The sequence below is a fragment of the Schistocerca cancellata genome, chromosome 3, assembly GCF_023864275.1.
Source record: "Schistocerca cancellata isolate TAMUIC-IGC-003103 chromosome 3, iqSchCanc2.1, whole genome shotgun sequence".
In the NCBI taxonomy this organism is placed as follows: Eukaryota; Metazoa; Arthropoda; class Insecta; order Orthoptera; family Acrididae; genus Schistocerca; species Schistocerca cancellata.
Genome location: NC_064628.1, coordinates 107,244,586 through 107,264,054, shown reverse-complemented (window position 1 = coordinate 107,264,054; position 19,469 = coordinate 107,244,586). Strand labels below are relative to the sequence as shown.

Genomic DNA, 19,469 nt, shown 5'->3' with positions numbered 1-19,469 from the left:
CCTTCATGGGGGCACTCAGAATACAAATGAAAGTTTCAACCATTGTATATCGGAAAGATTACCCAAGAATTTTTTTTAGGACTAAATGCATTAAACGTTGGTGTACTACATGCAGTGATATGCTTCAGTGATGGAGTGGTAGGAAGATTGAAAGTCCTGAGAAATTTAGGCATAAAATGTGGCTCTAATATGGAAGATCAATTGCTTGTGTGTGACAGACAATGTTTGCATGAAGCTGAAAGATTCACTCTTCAAGTTACGAAAGAAACAAGAAGTCCTAAAAGGAATGCCAAGAGGAAGCTTGAAGATGAAGACTACGTTACAGGAATGTTCTGAGACACAGTTTAATTGGACTCATATCTCAATTCGCAATTTCCTGCAAGCTGTATTTTTCAGAATTCTGGTACAAATATTTCCTAAAGTTTATAAAGCATTGTTCTAATTTTTTTTCTGTAACTTTCAGTAGTCCATACTTATGTAGCAGACCTAAGCTTTATTGGAGAATGAACTAAATTTTAGAAAAATAACGTTTTTATTAGGAAGAAAACTGTAAAAATTAAAATGTGAGATACGATATATTTTGTCCTGGTAATATACATAATAGGTGGAATTAAATGGGTCTAGTACATCAGACATCTTGTCAAACATATCTGGTAAAAATTTGCTCTCCTTCAAATGTTTAACATTGGATTAAATGGTACCTCAATTTGAGGAAGCATTTTGGAAAAAATTGCATCTATTTCCTTGTAATTTCCTTAATAACACTAGTTGTTGTTGTTTTTGTTGTTGTTGTTGTGGTCTTCAGTCCTGAGACTAGTTTGATGCAGCTCTCCATGCAACTCTATCCTGTGCAAGCTTCTTCATCTCCCAGTACTTACTGCAACCTACATTTTTCTGAATCTGCTTAGTGTATTCATCTCTTGGTCTCCCTCTACGATTTTTACCCTCAACGCTGCCCTCCAATACTAAATTGGTGTCCCCTTGGTGCCTCAGAACATGTCCTACCAACCGATCTCTTTTTCTTGTCAGGTTGTGCCACAAACTCCTCCCCAGTTCTATTCAATACCTCCCCATTAGTTATGTTATCTACCCATCTAATCTTCAGCATTCTTCTGTAGCACCACATTTCGAAAGCTTCTATTCTCATCGTGTCCAAACTATTTATCGTCTATGTTTCACTTCCATACGTGGCTAAACTCCATACAAATACTTTCAGAAACGACTTCCTGACACTTAAATCTATACACGATGTCAACACATTTCTCTTCTTCAGAAATGCTTTCCTTACCATTGTCAATCTACATTTTATATCCTCACTACTTCGACCACCATCAGTGATTTTCCTCCCCAGATAGTAAAACTCCTTTACTACTTTAAGTGTCTCATTTCCTAACCTTATTCCCTCAGCACCACCCGACTTAATTCGACTACATTCCATTATCCTCGTTTTGCTTTTGTTGATGTTCATCTTATATCCTCCTTTCAAGACACTGTCCATTCCGTTCAACTGCTCTTCCAAGTCCTTTGCTGTCTCTGACAGAATTACAATATCATTGGGGAACCTCAAAGTTTTTATTTCTTCTGCATGGATTTTAATACCTACTCCGAATTTTTCTTTTGTTTCCTTTACTGCTTGCTCAGTATACAGATTGAATAACATTGGGGATAGGCTACAACCCTGTCTCACTCCCTTCCCAACCACTGCTTCACTTTCATGCCCCTCGACTCTTATAACTGCCATCTGGTTTCTGTACAAATTGTAAATAGCCTTTCGCTCCCTGTATTTTACCTCTGCCACCTTTAGAATTTGAAAGAGAGTATTCCAGTCAGCATTGTCAAAAGCTTTCCCCAAGTCTACAAATGCTAGAAACGTAGGTTTGCCTTTCCTTAATTTTTCTTCTATGATAAGTCGTAAGGTCAGTATTGCCTCACGTGTTCCAACATTTCTACAGAATCCAAACTGATCTTCCCCGAGGTCGGCTTCTACCAGTTTTTCCATTCGTCTGTAAAGAATTCGCGTTAGTATTTTGCAGCTGTGACTTATGAAACTGATAGTTCGGTAATTTTCACATCTGTCAACACATACTTCCTTTGGGATTGGAATTATTATATTCTTCTTGAAGTCTGAGGGTATTTCGCCTGTCTCATACATCTTGTTCACCACATGGTAGAGTTTTGTCAGGGCTGGCTCTCCCAATGTCGTCAGTAGTTCTAATGGAATGTTGTATACTCCTGGGGCCTTGTTTCGACTCAGGTCTTTCAGTGCTCTGTCAAACTGTTCACGCAATATCGTATCATCCATTTCATCTTCATCTACATCCTCTTCCATTTCCATAATATTGTCCTCAAGTATATCGCCCTTGTATAGACCCTCTATACACTCCTTCCACCTTTCTGTTTTCGCTTCTTTGCTTAGAACTGGGTATCCATCTGAGCTCTTGATATTCATACAAGTGGTTCTCCTTTCTCAACCGGTCTCTTTAATTTTCCTGTAGGCAGTATCTATATTACCCCTAGTGAGATAAGCCTCTACATCCTTACATTTGTCCTCTAGCCATCTCTGCTTAGCCATTTTGCACTTCCTGTCGATCTCATTTTTCAGACGTTTGTGTTCCTTTTTGCCTGTTTCATTTACTGCATTTTTATATTTTCTCCTTTCATCAATTAAATTCAATATTTCTTCTGTTACCCAAGGATCTCTACTAGCCCTCGTGTTTTTACCTACTTGACAATCTGCTGCCTTTACTACTTCATCCCTCAGAGCTACCCATTCTTCTTCTACTGTATTTCTTCCCCCCATTGCTGTCAATTATTCCCTTATGCTCTCCCTGAAACTCTGTAGAACCTCTGGTTTAATCGGTTTATCCAGGTCCCATCTCGCTAAATTCCCACCTTTTTGCAGTTTCTTCAGTTTTAACCTAAAGTTCATAACCAATAGATTGTGGTCAGAGTCAACATCTGCCCCTGAAAATGTCTTAAAATTTAAAACCTGGTTCCTAAATCTCTGTCTTACCATTATATAATCTATCTGATACCTTCTAGTATCTCCAGGATTCTTCCATGTATACAACCTTCTTTTATGATTCTTGAACCAAGTTCAATGATTAAGTTATGCTCTGTACAAAATTCTACCAGATGGCTTCCTCTTTCATTTCTTAGCCCCACGCTATATTCAGCTACTATGTTTCCTTCTCTCCCTTTTCCTACTCTCGAATTTCAGTCACACATGACTATTAAATTTTCGTCTCCCTTCACTATCTGAATAATTTCTTTTATCTCATCATACATTTCATCAATTTCTTCATCCTCTGCGGAGCTAGTTGTCATATAAACTTGTACTTCTGTAATAGGCATGGGCTTCGTGTCTACCTTAGCCACAATAATGCGTTCACTATGCTGTTTGTAGTAGTTTACACGCACTCCTATTTTTTTATTCATTATTAAACCTACTCCTGCATTACCTCTATTTGATTTTGTATTTATAAACCTGTATTCATCTGACGAAAAGTCTTGTTCCTCCTGTCACCGAACTTCACTAATTCCCACTATATCTAACTTTAACCTATCCATTTCCCTTTTTAAATTTTCTAACCGACCTGCCCGATTATGGGATCTGACATTCCACGCTCCGATCCGTAGAACGCCAGTTTTCTTTCTCCTGATAACGACGTCCTCTTGAGTAGTCACCGTTCGGAGTTCCGAATAGGGCACTATTTAACCTCCGAAATATTTTACCCAAGATGACGCTATCATCATTATTAACCATGCAGTAAAGCTGCATGCCGTCGGGAAAAATTACAGCGGTAGTTTCCCCTTTCTTTCAGCCGTTCGCAGTACCAGCACAGCAAGGCCGTTTTGGTTTGTGTTACAAGGCCAGATCAGTCAATCATCCAAACTGTTGCCCCTGCAACTACTGAAATGGCTGCTGCTCCTCTTTAGGAACCACACGTTTGTCTGGCCTCTCAACAGATACACCTCCATTGTAGTTGCACCTACGGTGCGGCCATCTGTATCGCTGAGGCACGCAAGTCTCCCTACCAACGGCCAGGTTCATTGTTCATGGGGGGGGGGGGGAGGGGGGGGAATAACACTAAGCAGGTTCAAAAATATTCAAAATACTTCTAATTTGTTTAGAAAGTGTGCTGCATTGCCTGTTATCAACACAAAAATCTGTAAAACATACACATTATAAACAGTGCCTGAAAGAAATAGGTCTTGATTTTTAGATAATATTGAGCCAGAAAAGTCCCCTTTATCCTTAAAATCCTTAAAGAATAATTACACATATGAGCTACATTTCATATGCACATGCATATGCATTTGCACCAAATGAAAATTTATAGTGACACTCATTTTTCAATGCAAACTTTCCGAATTTCTTGCTGTAACTATGGCCATTAACGGAATGACAAGTGGTTCATCATAAAAATGACAAAAGAAGCTTTCAGATATGTGATAATAATTTTCTTTATCAAACAGTTTCTATAAAATACTTTGAGAAAGATTGAAGATCGACTGCCGGGGGCGTGACATATTGTTTCGCCTTGAGGGTTAACTGGCGTTATCTGAGAATTCATACCCTGTAATTATTCTTTAAACTTGGAATGATTTACTGTCTATTACCAATTTAAGGAAAATGGATTGTACGTAATTCACTTTGTTCTGGTCACATGCTCCAATGAAACAGCCAGAATGAAATATTAACAACACACTCGTATCTCATAAACAGTTTGAAAAATCGAAAGAAGATTTTGCAGATGATAACAAGCAAACAGGAGAGTATTTTGCTATATGATTAATGTGACAAATTGACATATCTAGGGCAATATGAAAGTAAATATAGATTGATTTTTTTCAATTAAATAATGTAGTTTTTAAGGGCCACTAATAGCTGGTGAAATGAAATTTGCATTGAGTTTGAACAATATACACGAGGGAACTGACGTTTCTTTTTATGGCCATTTTCATAAACTACTGATGGGCTTTACCCTCAGTTGCTAATTTAATAATATACTATTGCTGGATTTCCACTGTGTTAGAACGCTGATTGGACGAATCTTTGTAAAGTGTATTATATCTTGTCAAAAGAAGTAGATTTTATCATCATGAGGACATAAGTTACACATTTCTTGAAACTCATCAATGACAACATTTATTTTTCAAAAAAAAAAAAAAAAAAAAGAAAATAAGAAATCTGGGGATCATAAATCGCTGCTTCTGCTAAAATTCTGCGTAAAAGACTTTGAATTCTGTATTCTGTTGGTTTTTTTTTTATAATGAATGATTGGGATTGAAACTGACCAGGGGATTTCGTTTCTGTATCTCAATGCTCTGAGAAATATGAAAATGTTTCAGTTTGCAGAATCCTCTATACTACTCAGTAATGTGTAAACAGACTCAGTATCTTTGGCAATGTAAAAGATGTTTGTGGTGGAAAGGTACAGTCCTTCATTCGAATGTGAGTGGGAACAGAAGGACGGTTTACTATAGGATGTTGATTATTTTTGAATTTCTCAGGTGATTGAGATACAGAATTGAAATGCTTTGGCCAGACTCATCAACAGTCATTCATTATTAAAAATGCATTCGGGTACAGGATTTCCCCGAAGTATCAACAGAAGTAGCGACAATTTCCCTGGAGTTCTTATGCCTTTTTTCTTCAGCGATGAACTTTGAGTAATACTTGACTTCTCTTGTTATCATGTTAAAATCTGCTTCTTTCGCCAGAACGTAGTATACTTACAACTATTCATCTCACCAACAATCTAATAAAGTTTAAATGGCTTTAGAATCCTGAAACAGTGTATTATTAAACTATGAACAGAGGACAAGGAACATTGCTAGTTTATGACTAAGCTGAATCAGAGATTAAAAATAATTATGTAACTTCTTCACTTACACTGTTGCAAACACCACAGTAATTCTGGTTACACCAGCTATCGATGGCCATTAAAAGCTATATTCTTTCACTGAAAGTGTATGTAGTTGGTCGAATATCGTTGTGGATATTGGAATTTTGCATATTATTTATATGGTAAAATACAATTATCTTTGCATGTTATCGTTTGACAAAGTCTTGTTTCAATTTCTCTAACCGTTTATGAGATACAAGGCATGTTGGAGATTAATTAGTTGTTACTTTTACTCTAGCACATCTGAGTGGAACTCTGGGCTATACACACGTGCCAGTTTCTTTAGATCAGAAGCAGATAGCGATATCCTCCTCAAGATCAATGAATAATTGAATGAGTTAAGTACAATTAATATGCACAATATATCGTATAACATGCAACAAACGCAAATTCGTAGCGACTTCTATTTTTCAATGTGAACTTTCCGAAATTCTTGCAGTACTTCATTTATACTCAAAATATCACAATATCTGTGACCTTTAACGAAATGATAGACAGTTCGTCAAGAAACTCACAAATGAAGCTCTGAAATGTGTTAGAACCAATTTTTTTACTGTGTAGTTTCTGTAAAGACGTTTGAGAAAGCTTGGAGATTGACCAGCAGGCATGTGGCATTCGTTTCGTCTCGAGGGTTAACCAGCGTTGTCCGTGAGTTCCCACGCTGTAGGCTGTGGCATCAGAAGCTAAGTAGGATTCCTGACTGGCCGGCAAAGGAAGCTTTTAGAGAACCTTACAAGGAACACAGCAACGGAGCTGTGACAGAAAACATCCACAGCTTCCTGTAATATAGCAGGCTAGCAGACGGCAAAGCCTGCTAGGGAACTGTCGCATCAGCGAACAAATAAGTTTACAGTGAATCTTACTCATAATGAGATTGGGTTTTGGGTATGCGCTTGTTGGATGAGTCGCGTTTGGTGACTAACAACATAATTAAGCGGCCCCGTATGCAAGGAGCAGGGGCCCAGCAAATGTCTTTCTGTCCGCAGTATGTCGGGGAGCAGTGGTTCTGTAGACTTGGAGTGTGTGGCTGCGATGACAGGTGGCGATTGGCTCCTGACAAATTGTGGTAGCATAACCGTATACCAGGAGGACAAACCAGCCCCCGTAATCTGGGTGACAGGAAGAGTACATTGGAGAGCAACGGTGCAGCCTAGTTTGAAAACATACACTTGCGGATCTGAGTGGCAACTGATGGCTGGCGATATCGAGAGAGCTATGCTGGATACAGGAATAGTAAATCGGATAGTATTTTGCTCGATCCCAGATAGATTGTGCCTGCAGGGCACAGACATGGCTGTGATTAAAATATCGAATCAAAACACCTGAAAATGACTGAAGATGTTTTGATTCGACATTTTACCCACATCAAAATACATTTTTCTTTACCCCAGTTCTCAGAACTCCTGAAGATAGACGTTGACCGTGAATATTTTATCACAGACGCAGTCCCTTTGACTGTTCAGAGATGTCACTAAACCCACCCAAAGATTTAAACAACCATGCATGACCTACTAGACGGAGGGGTCCACCTGCTAATCATTTCCAGTCATTCCCCCAGGAAGGAGGTACATAGCTCCTGTTGTCTGTAGTTCAACCATGCTTAAACAGTCAATAACACAGTTCGATAGCATCCGCATTGTTACTTTGTGCCAGGAAGGGCTCTCAACAAGGGAAGTGTCCAGGCGTCTCGGAGTGAACCAAAGCGATGTTGTTTGGACATGGAGGAGATACAGAGAGAGACAGGAGCTGTCGATGAAATGCTTCTCAGGCCGCCCAAGGGCTACAACTGCAGTGGATGACCGCTACCTGCCGATTATGACTCGGAGGAACCCAGACAGCAACGCCATGTTGAATAATGCTTTTTTATCAGCCACAGGACGTCGTGTAACAACTCAAACTGTGCGCAATAGGTTCTATGATGCGCACCATCACTCCCTACGACCATGGCGAGGTCCATCTTTGCAACCACGACACCATGCAGCGAAGTACAGATGGGCTCAACAACAAGCCGAATGTCCCGCTCAGGACTGGCAACAAGTTCTCTTCACCGATGAGTGTCGCATATGCCTTCAACCAGACAATCGTTGGAGACGTGTTTGGAGGCAACCTGATCAGGATGAATGCCTTAGACACACTGTTCAGCGAGTGCAGCAAGGTGGAGGTTCCCTGCTGTTTTTTGGGATTATGAGGGGTCGACGTGCGCCGCTGGTGGTCATGGAAGGCGCCTTAATTGCTGTACAATACGTGAATGCCATCCTCCAACCGATAGTGCAACCATATCGGCAGCATACGGCAAGGCATTCGTCTTCATGGACGACAATTCGCGCTCCTATCATGCACATCTTATGAATGACTTCCTTGGGGGATAATGACATCTCTCGACTAGAGAGGCCAGCATGTTCTCCAGACATGAACCCTATCAAACATGCCTGGGATAGATTGAAAAGGGCTGTTTATGAACGACGTGACCCACCATCCACTCTGAGGGATCTACGCCGAATCGCCGTTGAGTAGTGGGACAATCTGTACCAACAGTGCCTTGATGAACTTGTGGATAGTATGCCACGAGGAATACAGGCATGCATCAGCGCAAGAGTACGTGCTACTGCATATTAGAGGTACCGGTGGGTACAGAAATCTGGACCTCCACCTCTGAAGTTCTCGCTGTGTGGTAATACAATATCCAATGTGTGGTTTTCATGAGCAATGAAAAGGGCGGAAATGATGTTTTTGTTGATCTCTATTCCAATTTTCTGTACAGATGCAAAACTTTTTTTAATGTGTGTATATTGAACAGCCGTGGTCTCTTAACCATCTCTATAAAGATAGACTTACAGAGACTTGCTGTATTTGATGCTGAGTACTCTGTACACAATATTCCTGAAGGGACTATTGCAGTGTGTGGTTAGCAACTTTGATACGTGTTATGTATTTCGTGACTTACCACAGTTAGTTGGTTTAGTTGTGTGCTCGTTGTGTTTAGAAATTGTGCTGGTGGTTGTTCACTATCTACTACAAGAGACTGCAGATGAAATATCGATAACACAGTGAACTTACTTACTTTATTTAGTCTCTTTGTTACTGTTTGTGGGAAGGTTTTACGGAAAATTAGTTTTTACCCCGTAAAAACGTTGTTCTTAAATTCTCAAATTTTAATATTTGTATTATGATACCTTCCAGAACTGAGATTTAGCTATCTTAAGGTCTAGTGAAATTCTTATGCTCTGATATTATTCATGTTGCCATATAACAAGTTTGTTTGCAAGGAACGTTTAGAATTCGTGTAATATTTTAGCTTAAGAATGCGTTGAAATGTACCACATCAGTTATGTTAACGTATTTATTATGTGTAATTTCACTTTTAATTGTAATACTATTCCTTTTTAGTTTAGGGTTTTAATGCTGGCTTGTTGTTTAGTCTCTTACCAAGGATTTTGAGTATTATTGAGCTAGATCTCCTTATGGGTTGTGAGACTTGTAATAAGCATGCACAGTTACCTAGTCTACTGATAGTGAACTATTTGAACTATTGATACTAGTATTCCTCTCACAGAATACTTTATATTGTTTTTTAGGGATTATTATTATTTACTGTGAACCATTAATAATAAAGTTATATTAATGTTTTTTTTTTGAAATTGATTTTTAGGACAAATTACTTAATAGTTTAGTGATGGCGTTCAATAGCTGAGTTGTTAATAATCGCTATTACTGTTAAATCATCATTACATCTTCACAAATTCTAGCCACTTCCACTTCACAGCCTTTGTTCCTGCTAATGCCAATTTTTCACACAACTGACCAAACCATCTGCAAAGATTAATTACCTTTTCAAAGATGCGTTTACCATAAAATGACGTTAAGAACCAAAGTAATGTGGAGTGAGGTACTGGACCACGACTGCTTGACTCAAACATTTGTTGTAACAACCAGTCAGCTGACGATACCGCTTAAGAAGTACTCTTGGCCCTGGACATTCAGGAGCAGTGGCCAAGCAAGATTTCATCATCGACACTCATGAGATGGCAGAGAGATAGTTGTGTGGTGACGCACTGCAACGGTGAGATGTTGCGTGTCATTTACCTTGCTCCATTGTAATTGGTTTTTTCTTATTCAGAAACAGTTCATTGCCTCGCCGCTTTAGCGTAAATACGAGGACCGTTCAGAAAGTAACCTCCGGTTGATTTAAAAAAATACACCAAGTTAAATAAAAATATTTTAATATATACATCTTACAACTACATGTTTGCACTATTTTTCTACATAGTCTCCATAGCGATTGAGGCACTTATCGTACCTCTTCACAAGCATTGAAATTCCTTCTGCATAAAAATCACGCGCTTGTGTTTGGAGCCAGCCTGTGACCGCATCTTTGAGCTCTTCGTCGTCATCAAACCGCTGTGACCCGAGCCATTTCTTCAAATGCATGAAGAGGTGATAATCACTTGGCGCCAGGTCTGGGCTGTAAGGTGGATGGTTGATAACGTCCCACTTGAAGGACTCAAGAAGGCCCGTCGTTCTGCGAGCAGAGTGAGGACTGGCGTTATCGTGCAAAAAAACGATACCGGAAGTCAGCATACCACGGCGTTTGTTCTGTATAGCCCGTCGTAACTTTTTTATTGTTTCACAGTACACGTCTTGATTAATGGTCGTACCACGTTCCATGAATTCAACCAACAACACCCCTTTGGCATCCCAAAACACCGTTGCCATCAGTTTTCTGGCAGAAAAATCTTGCTAGGCTTTTCTTGGTTTGGTAGGCGAATTTGAATGTGCCCACATCTTTGATTGTTCTTTTGTCTCAGGGTTCACGTCACCGGTCACGATTCTGTTTAACAATGGTTCTCCTTCGTCCTCATAACGTGACAGAAAGTCTAATGCAGAGGCCATTCTTTGAGTTTTGTGGTGGTCGGTAAGAATTTTGGGCACCCATCGTGCACAGAACTTACGGTAACCCAATCTTGCTGTCACTATCTCGTACAAGAGAGTCTTAGAAATCTGTGGAAAACCAGTAGACAACTCCGACATTGAGAAACGTCGATTTTCACGAATTTTTGCATCAACTGTCTGAACGAGTTCGTCAGTCACCAATGATGGCTACCACTCCTCTCTTCATCATGAACGTTTTCTCGTCCACTTTTAAATAAACGTACCCATTCACGGACAACTCCTTCACTCGTAACTCTTGGTCCGTACACGGCACAAAGCTCACGATGAATAGCTGCTGCAGAATATCCTTTGGCTGTAAAAAACCTTATGACAGCACGCACTTCACATTTGGCGGGGTTTTCTATTGCAGCACACATTTCAAACTGCCACAAAAACTAAACTAGCGCAGGTACGACGTTCGCTCGACCACAGCTTGATGCCAACTGACTTGTTGAGTGCGTGAACGCACAGATGGCGTCGCTACTCCCCCCACAACCCGCACTGTGACCGATCGGAGGTTACTTTCAGAACCGCCCTCGTAATTAGCATAAGACGTATATAGTACTTCCAAAAACGAGATGACTAATGCGTTGAGCTTAGGGCGTAACTACGTTAACATACTGACTTAGCTCTTTTTGTTCTGCCTTGGGAACTCAAGGGTGTTCTTGGCATTTTAACTAGTTCCTGTCGGTTTCGTTGCACATCCTGTATCAGAATGTTGTGACAGTGCATTGTGTAATAGAGCACAGGGGTCAAGGCATAGCTAGAAGTCATTATGACTTGATCAGTAAAAAGCAGGTCTCAGTCCACTGGATTCTGCAGTTTATGGAAACTGCAAAAACAAGTATGATGCAGGAATAGGTTTTTAAAACATCTCAAGCAAAAGGCATCTTACAGCATCCCAACACATCATAATGTAGAAAATAAATAACAATAAAGTAGAGAGTAAATTATGGGGAGCCACATCAAACTAGTCAGAAGACAGATGAATCAAAAAAAAAAAATAGAAAGGAAGCATTAGTGTCTCCCCACACATTTCTCAAAGAATCCCTGTGGGTTGTAAATTTTATTGACACAGGGACATATCATATACACTCCTGGAAATTGAAATAAGAACACCGTGAATTCATTGTCCCAGGAAGGGGAAACTTTATTGACACATTCCTGGGGTCAGATACATCACATGATCACGCTGACAGAACCACAGGCACATAGACACAGGCAACAGAGCATGCACAATGTCGGCACTAGTACAGTGTATATCCACCTTTCGCAGCAATGCAGGCTGCTATTCTCCCATGGAGACGATCGTAGAGATGCTGGATGTAGTCCTGTGGAACGGCTTGCCATGTCATTTCCACCTGGCGCCTCAGTTGGACCAGCGTTCGTGCTGGACGTGCAGACCGCGTGAGACGACGCTTCATCCAGTCCCAAACATGCTCAATGGGGGACAGACCCGGAGATCTTGCTGGCCAGGGTAGTTGACATACACCTTCTAGAGCACGTTGGGTGGCACGGGATACATGCGGACGTGCATTGTCCTGTTGGAACAGCAAGTTCCCTTGCCGGTCTAGGAATGGTAGAACGATGGGTTCGATGACGGTTTGGATGTACCGTGCACTATTCAGTGTCCCCTCGACGATCACCAGTGGTGTACGGCCAGTGTAGGAGATCGCTCCCCACACCATGATGCCGGGTGTTGGCCCTGTGTGCCTCGGTCGTATGCAGTCCTGATTGTGGCGCTCACCTGCACGGCGCCAAACACGCATACGACCATCATTGGCACCAAGGCAGAAGCGACTCTCATCGCTGAAGACGACACGTCTCCATTCGTCCCTCCATTCACGCCTGTCGCGACACCACTGGAGGCGGGCTGCACGATGTTGGGGCGTGAGCGGAAGACGGCCTAACGGTGTGCGGGACCGCAGCCCAGCTTCATGGAGACGGTTGCGAATGGTCCTCGCCGATACCCCAGGAGCAACAGTGTCCCTAATTTGCTGGGAAGTGGCGGTGCGGTCCCCTACGGCACTGCGTAGGATCCTACGGTCTTGGCGTGCATCCGTGCGTCGCTGCGGTCCGGTCCCAGATCGACGGGCACGTGCACCTTCCGCCGACCACTGGCGACAACATCGATGTACTGTGGAGACCTCACGCCCCACGTGTTGAGCAATTCGGCGGTACGTCCACCCGGCCTCCCGCATGCCCACTATACACCCTCGCTCAAAGTCCGTCAACTGCACATACGGTTCATGTCCACGCTATCGCGGCATGCTACCAGTGTTAAAGACTGCGATGGAGCTCCGTATGCCACGGCAAACTGGCTGACACTGACGGCGGCGGTGCACAAATGCTGCGCAGCTAGCGCCATTCGACGGCCAACACCGCGGTTCCTGGCGTGTCCGCTGTGCCGCGCGTGTGATCATTGCTTGTACAGCCCTCTCGCAGTGTCCGGAGGAAGTATGGTGGGTCTGACACACCGGTGTCAATGTGTTCTTTTTCCATTTCCAGGAGTGTATATTTTATGTCTCTGTTATTTGCTCTATATAGCCTATTTCTTCTTTCGGCAAGTTGTGTGTTAACTTCCATTGCTGCCTCAATGCTGATGCTGCGTGGCTGCTTCCAGGATACATGCGGCGCGCAAGTAAGGTGATCGCGCCACTGGTGCTGGGCTTCGTGCTCGCCAGTGTGGTGATGGGCGGCGTGACGGCGGTGAAGCTGTTCCTGGTGAAGGCGCTGCTGCTGAGCCAGCTGGCGCTGGGCGCGGCGCTGCTGCTGGCCGCCAAGTCGCTGCTGTCCGCCGTGGGCGGGGGTGGCTACCCCTCCCACCAGCCCTACCTGCAGCACCTGCAGCACCTGCAGCCGATACACCCGCCGCTGGTGGAGCCCTCGCCCTACCACCACAACCCCTACGCAGCTGAACACCACTTCGCTCCCTCTATGGAGGGCTATCCCGACTATGGCTACCACGCAGTTGGAAGATCACCAGAGGCAGTTCCAGTGGAGCAAGAAGACCTTCAAGCGCACTATTCCAATCAAGTGGCGGCAACGGCGCCAGCTGCCGCTGGAGCGCGGAATGCAACCTCCAGGATGGACGGTGAGTGAGCTATAAACCATCCCCACATTTCTTTGCTTGCTCCTACCACTCTGTCACCGCTATGAGTTCCTCATGAGATCCACATCATGTGTTCTTTATTCCTTAACCACAAAAAGAGAAGCCACTACTTCATCAATTACAGAGTGAAGCTATCACTGGCCCTGAGGTTCACTTGAACATCACAGTCCTTTATTGGTTCTATTAGTGGTATGCGGTTGCCTTCCTGCAACCTATGAATTGATTAAACCAGGGGCGGACAGGAATTCTGCACGTGTGCGGTGCACATGCACGTGTGCAGTTAACAGGTGTTCTGCGTGCACACAGGGGCAAGCTGGCCACCCGCTTCTCACCCCTCCCTCCATACCATCTCTCCGCTTCTTCCCCTGTAATGCGTTTTGTTTCCTGGCCTGCTTTATTAAATGAAGGAATAAGGTTAGTAGGAGTGCTTGAAAGTAATCATGGTTTGAAAGAGTACCTATTACCTACGATACGTTTTATTTAATTATCACGGGTGGAGTTTACAATACGTTTAATGCCTGGAACAAAATTTCTACATACAGACAAACGCAAACAGTTTCGTAAATTTTCATTACTGATGTTTGCTCTTAACCGAGACTTATTAATTTCCATAACAGAAAAAAAATCTCTCACAAAAGGATGTCGAGCCCAACATTGACTATCTTCATGGCTTCACGATGGAGACGAGGAAACTCTTGCTGTGGAAAGTCGTGATAAAAATCTATTACACGTCTTGCCAAAAGGAACTTGTCTCTCAGACGAGAATTACACTGTAGATCTATTAATTCCATTTGCAAACTGAGATGAATATCATCTACAGAAACCAGATTCTCTCGAGAACTATTCAAAACCTTGGGGTAAGTAAGATATATCCCCAAATCGCTTGAGAAATTCCTCTTTTATTGCACTAAAAACGGAAACATAATGAAATTTATTATAATGGGGTTCAATATTAAACTTCCGCTCACCAGCGAGAATACTGCCACATATTATACATTTCAAATTTTCACGTTTTTCCACAGAGAACAAATGATTCTCCCATTCCTTTTTAAAAGGTAGCAAATCTCCAATTCTCCGTTTCCTTGATTCACTCTGCATTTTCCGGTTATTGAAATTCAACGTTCACTACGTAGTGGTCGCTTCGCTTCAATGTCCGCAGCTTAGGCTGGTACTACACTGCCGCAACCTGCAGGCTGTCGGCACTGTCCCGTTCGACGATTGCACGCGAGCAGCACACGTGCAGCGCTGTGTGCTCATGAGCCGCGTGCAACGTTTTCCCGCCCCTGGATTAAACCAACCATGTAAAGGGAGACCTACAGTTTTTTCCACTTCTTACTGGTGACTATTCTCGTATATCTGCATAAACGTTGCTAAAACTGCTACGCAACATTCTCTCTGAACCCTCACTATTCCATCATTAAGGTATAGACATTTTCAGCGAAACGGTCTACTTCGTAATGGAATCTGTTTTTCAGGATATTAGTGAAGGAATGAAGAAACATACCAGAAGAAGGGCCTCAGGGAAAATCAGTTTCGGTTCCAGAGAATTGTTGGAACATGTGAGGCAACACTGAACCAAGGACTTACCTTCGAAGACAGGTTGAAGAAACACAGCTTACTTTTACAGCACTTACAGATTTGGAGAAAGTATTTGGCAGTGTTGCTTAGTGTACTTCCTTTGAAAATTTTAAGGTAACGGAGATGGTACTAAGAGCCACAACTTCAGGTCAACATTTGCATAACAGTAAATCAAGAAGGATAACTGCCCTGAGACATCCACTAATACGATAATTTTCTTAAACTATTTTAAGATCTTTAAAGTTTTAAAAACTTTAAAAAACTTTTGCATAAGAATATTAAAATACCTCTACTAACATTATCAGAACATTAGAGATAAGAAGCCTGGAGTTTCGCACCTAACATTCGCTGTCCGTCAAAATAAACACTCCTATGTCAATGAATAAAACAGCCTGATGCATGGATTCCACTCGAATACGATGGGTATGCCCTAAACAAATTGTACCATACTGACCCACTGTTAAGGTGAAAATACGTGAAAAACTAGATTAAAAAATCTAAGATTGCTTACAGCAAAATTGAGGGATATTCTAAGTAATCTGGATAAACTGAGTCAAGCAAACAGCTTTTGACGGAAAGTAGAACCTGAAAATATTTGAGTATATTTTAACATTCTTATGCAAACGTTTTCTAAAGTTTTTGAAATTTTAAAAATCTTTAAACAATTTTAGAAAATTATCGTATCGGAAGATGTCTCAGGGTAGTTATTTCTTCTTGACTTATTATTATGCAGATTTTCACCAGAAGATGTGATTCTTAGAGCCACGAAACCGTTATTTATCTAAAACTAAAGGACTAAATACAGCTGAAACTGTTTAGTAATACCCAAGACGTGAGACCTTAAGTTTTCCCGGCGAATTGAATGTTCAAATAACTTATGGGCTTGCTGCCGATATTTCGACAGGAGCACAGTCTGCCATTCTCAAGGCACAACTGCAAGGAGGAAGCATTGTGCAAGGGAAATTAATACGTCGGGTCACAGAGGAGAAACAAGGAAGATACCACACACAGAACAAGTAACTGCAGAGTCAACACACAAGCAAAGATAACCAACATCAGAAATGTCGATAGTGACTATTAATCAACAGGTGAGGTAGCACTAATTCTGTCCCTCTCTTTTCTGATGAGAGACAGAGCCGGATTCCAAGCAGCATTAAAACAAATTAAATTCCCTTGCACATTGCTTCCTGCTTACAGTTGTGCCTTGAGAATGGCAGGGTGCGCTCCTGTCGAAATATCGGCGGTGGTCGGCGACGTCACCCGGCAGCAAACCCGTATGTTGTTTGAATACCCAAGATGATTATGCATAACTGTGGTTGCCCTATCTAAAGGTTGTCTGGGTACCTCAGAGATGTCTTAGGTGTAATGTCAACTAGCCATAACATTGTTAGTTTACTGGGCAGTTTACAGACTGAATACCCTTTAGATTTTTGGAAACATGCTGTTCCCTCACTAAATTATTACGTGTGTTTCTGCGTTTCAGTGCGGCCGGTACCTACAGGTGGCATCACCCTGGTCAAGAGCCAGTCACACCACGCGCCTGTGGTCGTCTACCGCAAGGTGGTGTCCACGGGACGAGCTGCCGCCAGTTGAGAACACGTCTGCGTGATGCGACCCATCAGCGCTCTGAGTCCTTCGTTTACACACTTATTTATTAATTAATTTATTTATTTATTTAATCATCGAGTAAACTTTTTCTTACCTCACATTTCAGCAAGTTTCCCTGAGATAATATTTAATTCCAGGGAATTAAAGCAACGAAACATCTGCTTCAAAGAGTCGTTATGTTGTTTGGGCGGGCTGCCATCAGTTAAGAGCAGCACTCTAGTGTCTTTAGATTAAACATTTATTTATTTATTTAATCATCGAGTAATTTTTTCTCATCTCACAGTTCAGAAGCTGGCCTGAGATAACATTTAATTCCAGTAAACAGAAGCAACGAAACAGCTACTTCGAAGAGTCATTACGTAGTATGGGCCTTCGTTAGTACAGTACTACATACTTCGTCTGGATACAGCATGTATTGTCTTTGTCTGATACTGAACTTTGTTCACTACTTGTAATATGTTTGAAAGAATCAAAACCAGTGCCGTTGACTAATTACTGTAACATAATTTTCAATAAACAAGCAATTTTCTTAGTGCGTGTTTGAGGGAAATAATGTTCAATAATTATCTAATTCCATCGCTAAATACTAATAATATCCGTGTTTCTTTAATTAGTGCTCGTTGAGAATACAGAAAAAGAATTATGGCTTTTTTTACTTAGTACACACAACTACAATTTTGTTTTACTTTTAGTGCTGTAACTATGAAAGTGAGCTTATGCAGTGTCTCAGAAGGTAGTAATAGATACAGTGATGATCATTACTGTATTCAGTAAAGAATCTATTTTAAATCTGACGCCTGCATGTATTATGCGTCGATTTCGGAACTTCAATGCACGCCGCTAAACAGTTTGATATAAGACATGTTGGCACCTATAACCCTTTTTATGGCTTGTATGGTCCAAACTGGTCATTCATGTGAAACTAAACCAAGTGAATACATGTAAACAACAGTTGAGGCGGGGCCATTACAATGTCCTTCAACAAATAGTGACGCATTTCACAAAAGCAGACAAAGTTATCATTTCCACAAGACTGTTTCGTTAAAATAGGTATTTTATTAAGCACTACTAGCTACAGACGAGATTTAACTCGTTTTCAATTGCAGGAGGTTCAGGATTTACTTTCGATTTCTTCTGTGGTAGTAATTTTCGTAGGCAACACCGCTACCTTTAAAAAGTAACTTTATGTTATGATTCCTTGTGGTTTCTAACAATTGCAACTTACAGACTGTTCTTATAGCTTTTCATGTCATATGCTTTCCGTTGCGCTAATAATAGTCATTCTTGTTTCTCTAAAAACGTGTCAGCTAATATATTTTGTAGCTGCAAATATGGTGCAGTGTTCTCTGTTAAAAATATACCAGGTACGTAAATGTTTACGGTATGATTAGCCATTTTATGCTTACATTCCAACATTCTCCAGTGGTATTCTTCCTTAGATGTTACAAATTTCAAGAGTACATAATTGTAGCTATCAAAATGCGGCGTACAGTGAATAATTGCTTCTTTCAAAAGAACTAAAATGCTTTGTATTTTTCAGTTTAATATAAAACTGTTTCATAACAAATAAATGAATAAATAAATAATGATGTCAATGGAAATGTGGCGATGAGTGATACATTTCAGTGTCAACTACCATATGAGTGTATGAATAAACACTCACACATTACAACTGAAGATCAATATACCTCTGCATACAGTGTTGCTTCTTCACAGCTCCCACTCTGACAGTCACTTCACACTTTCTTGTAGGTTTGCTTCGAATGTGCATAGAGAATTGAGAGTCTAGTTCAATAGCCAATCTTTCCATTGGGCTTCCACCATTGTCCATGTGGAGCTGTATTAATGCTGACAGTCACTTGTAATGTAAATATGTTTTGACGCTCATTTGTTTCTCAACAAAAGAGGTGTACTGGTGGAAAACACTGTGTTATCTGTTGTTACCTTGTGAACAGGTCCATGATTCTGTCACTGGAATGAGATCTTCGGTCAATAAACGGCATCCATTACTCTTTGATACATGGTCGACGATTTAACCTGGAAGAAACAGAAGCAGGTGAATTATTTACTTTGCAACTACATCCTAGCTAAGAATACCTGGAATAAAAAGATGTGTTCGTCTTTCATTTAAGGATGAATAATTACCTCTATTTCGCAAATATTCGTGTAACTTCTTTGTTTTTTCAGTATTTCTTAAGTTTTGTAAGTCAAAGTTAGATGAAAACAATTTTTCTCTATCAGGTTACAATAGACATATAACCTAATCTTTATCTGGATTCACAATTGATGACCCAATGACGTCGTTTTTATTTGTGTCTGAGTATTCCAGT

General features: G+C 41.3%; 1 protein-coding gene across 1 annotated transcript in view; it reads left to right on the top strand.

The window, feature by feature from the left end:
- Nucleotides 1-18,627, top strand: part of LOC126176049 (uncharacterized) — a 32,475-nt gene extending 13,848 nt beyond the window's left edge. Inside the window, exons 2-3 of the mRNA XM_049923181.1 lie at nucleotides 13,465-13,935; nucleotides 17,015-18,627. Coding sequence (XP_049779138.1) covers nucleotides 13,465-13,935; nucleotides 17,015-17,124 — 581 coding nt within the window. The 3' untranslated portion in view covers nucleotides 17,125-18,627. The remainder of the gene's footprint in view (nucleotides 1-13,464; nucleotides 13,936-17,014) is intronic.
- The last annotated feature ends 842 nt before the right edge of the window (nucleotides 18,628-19,469 follow it).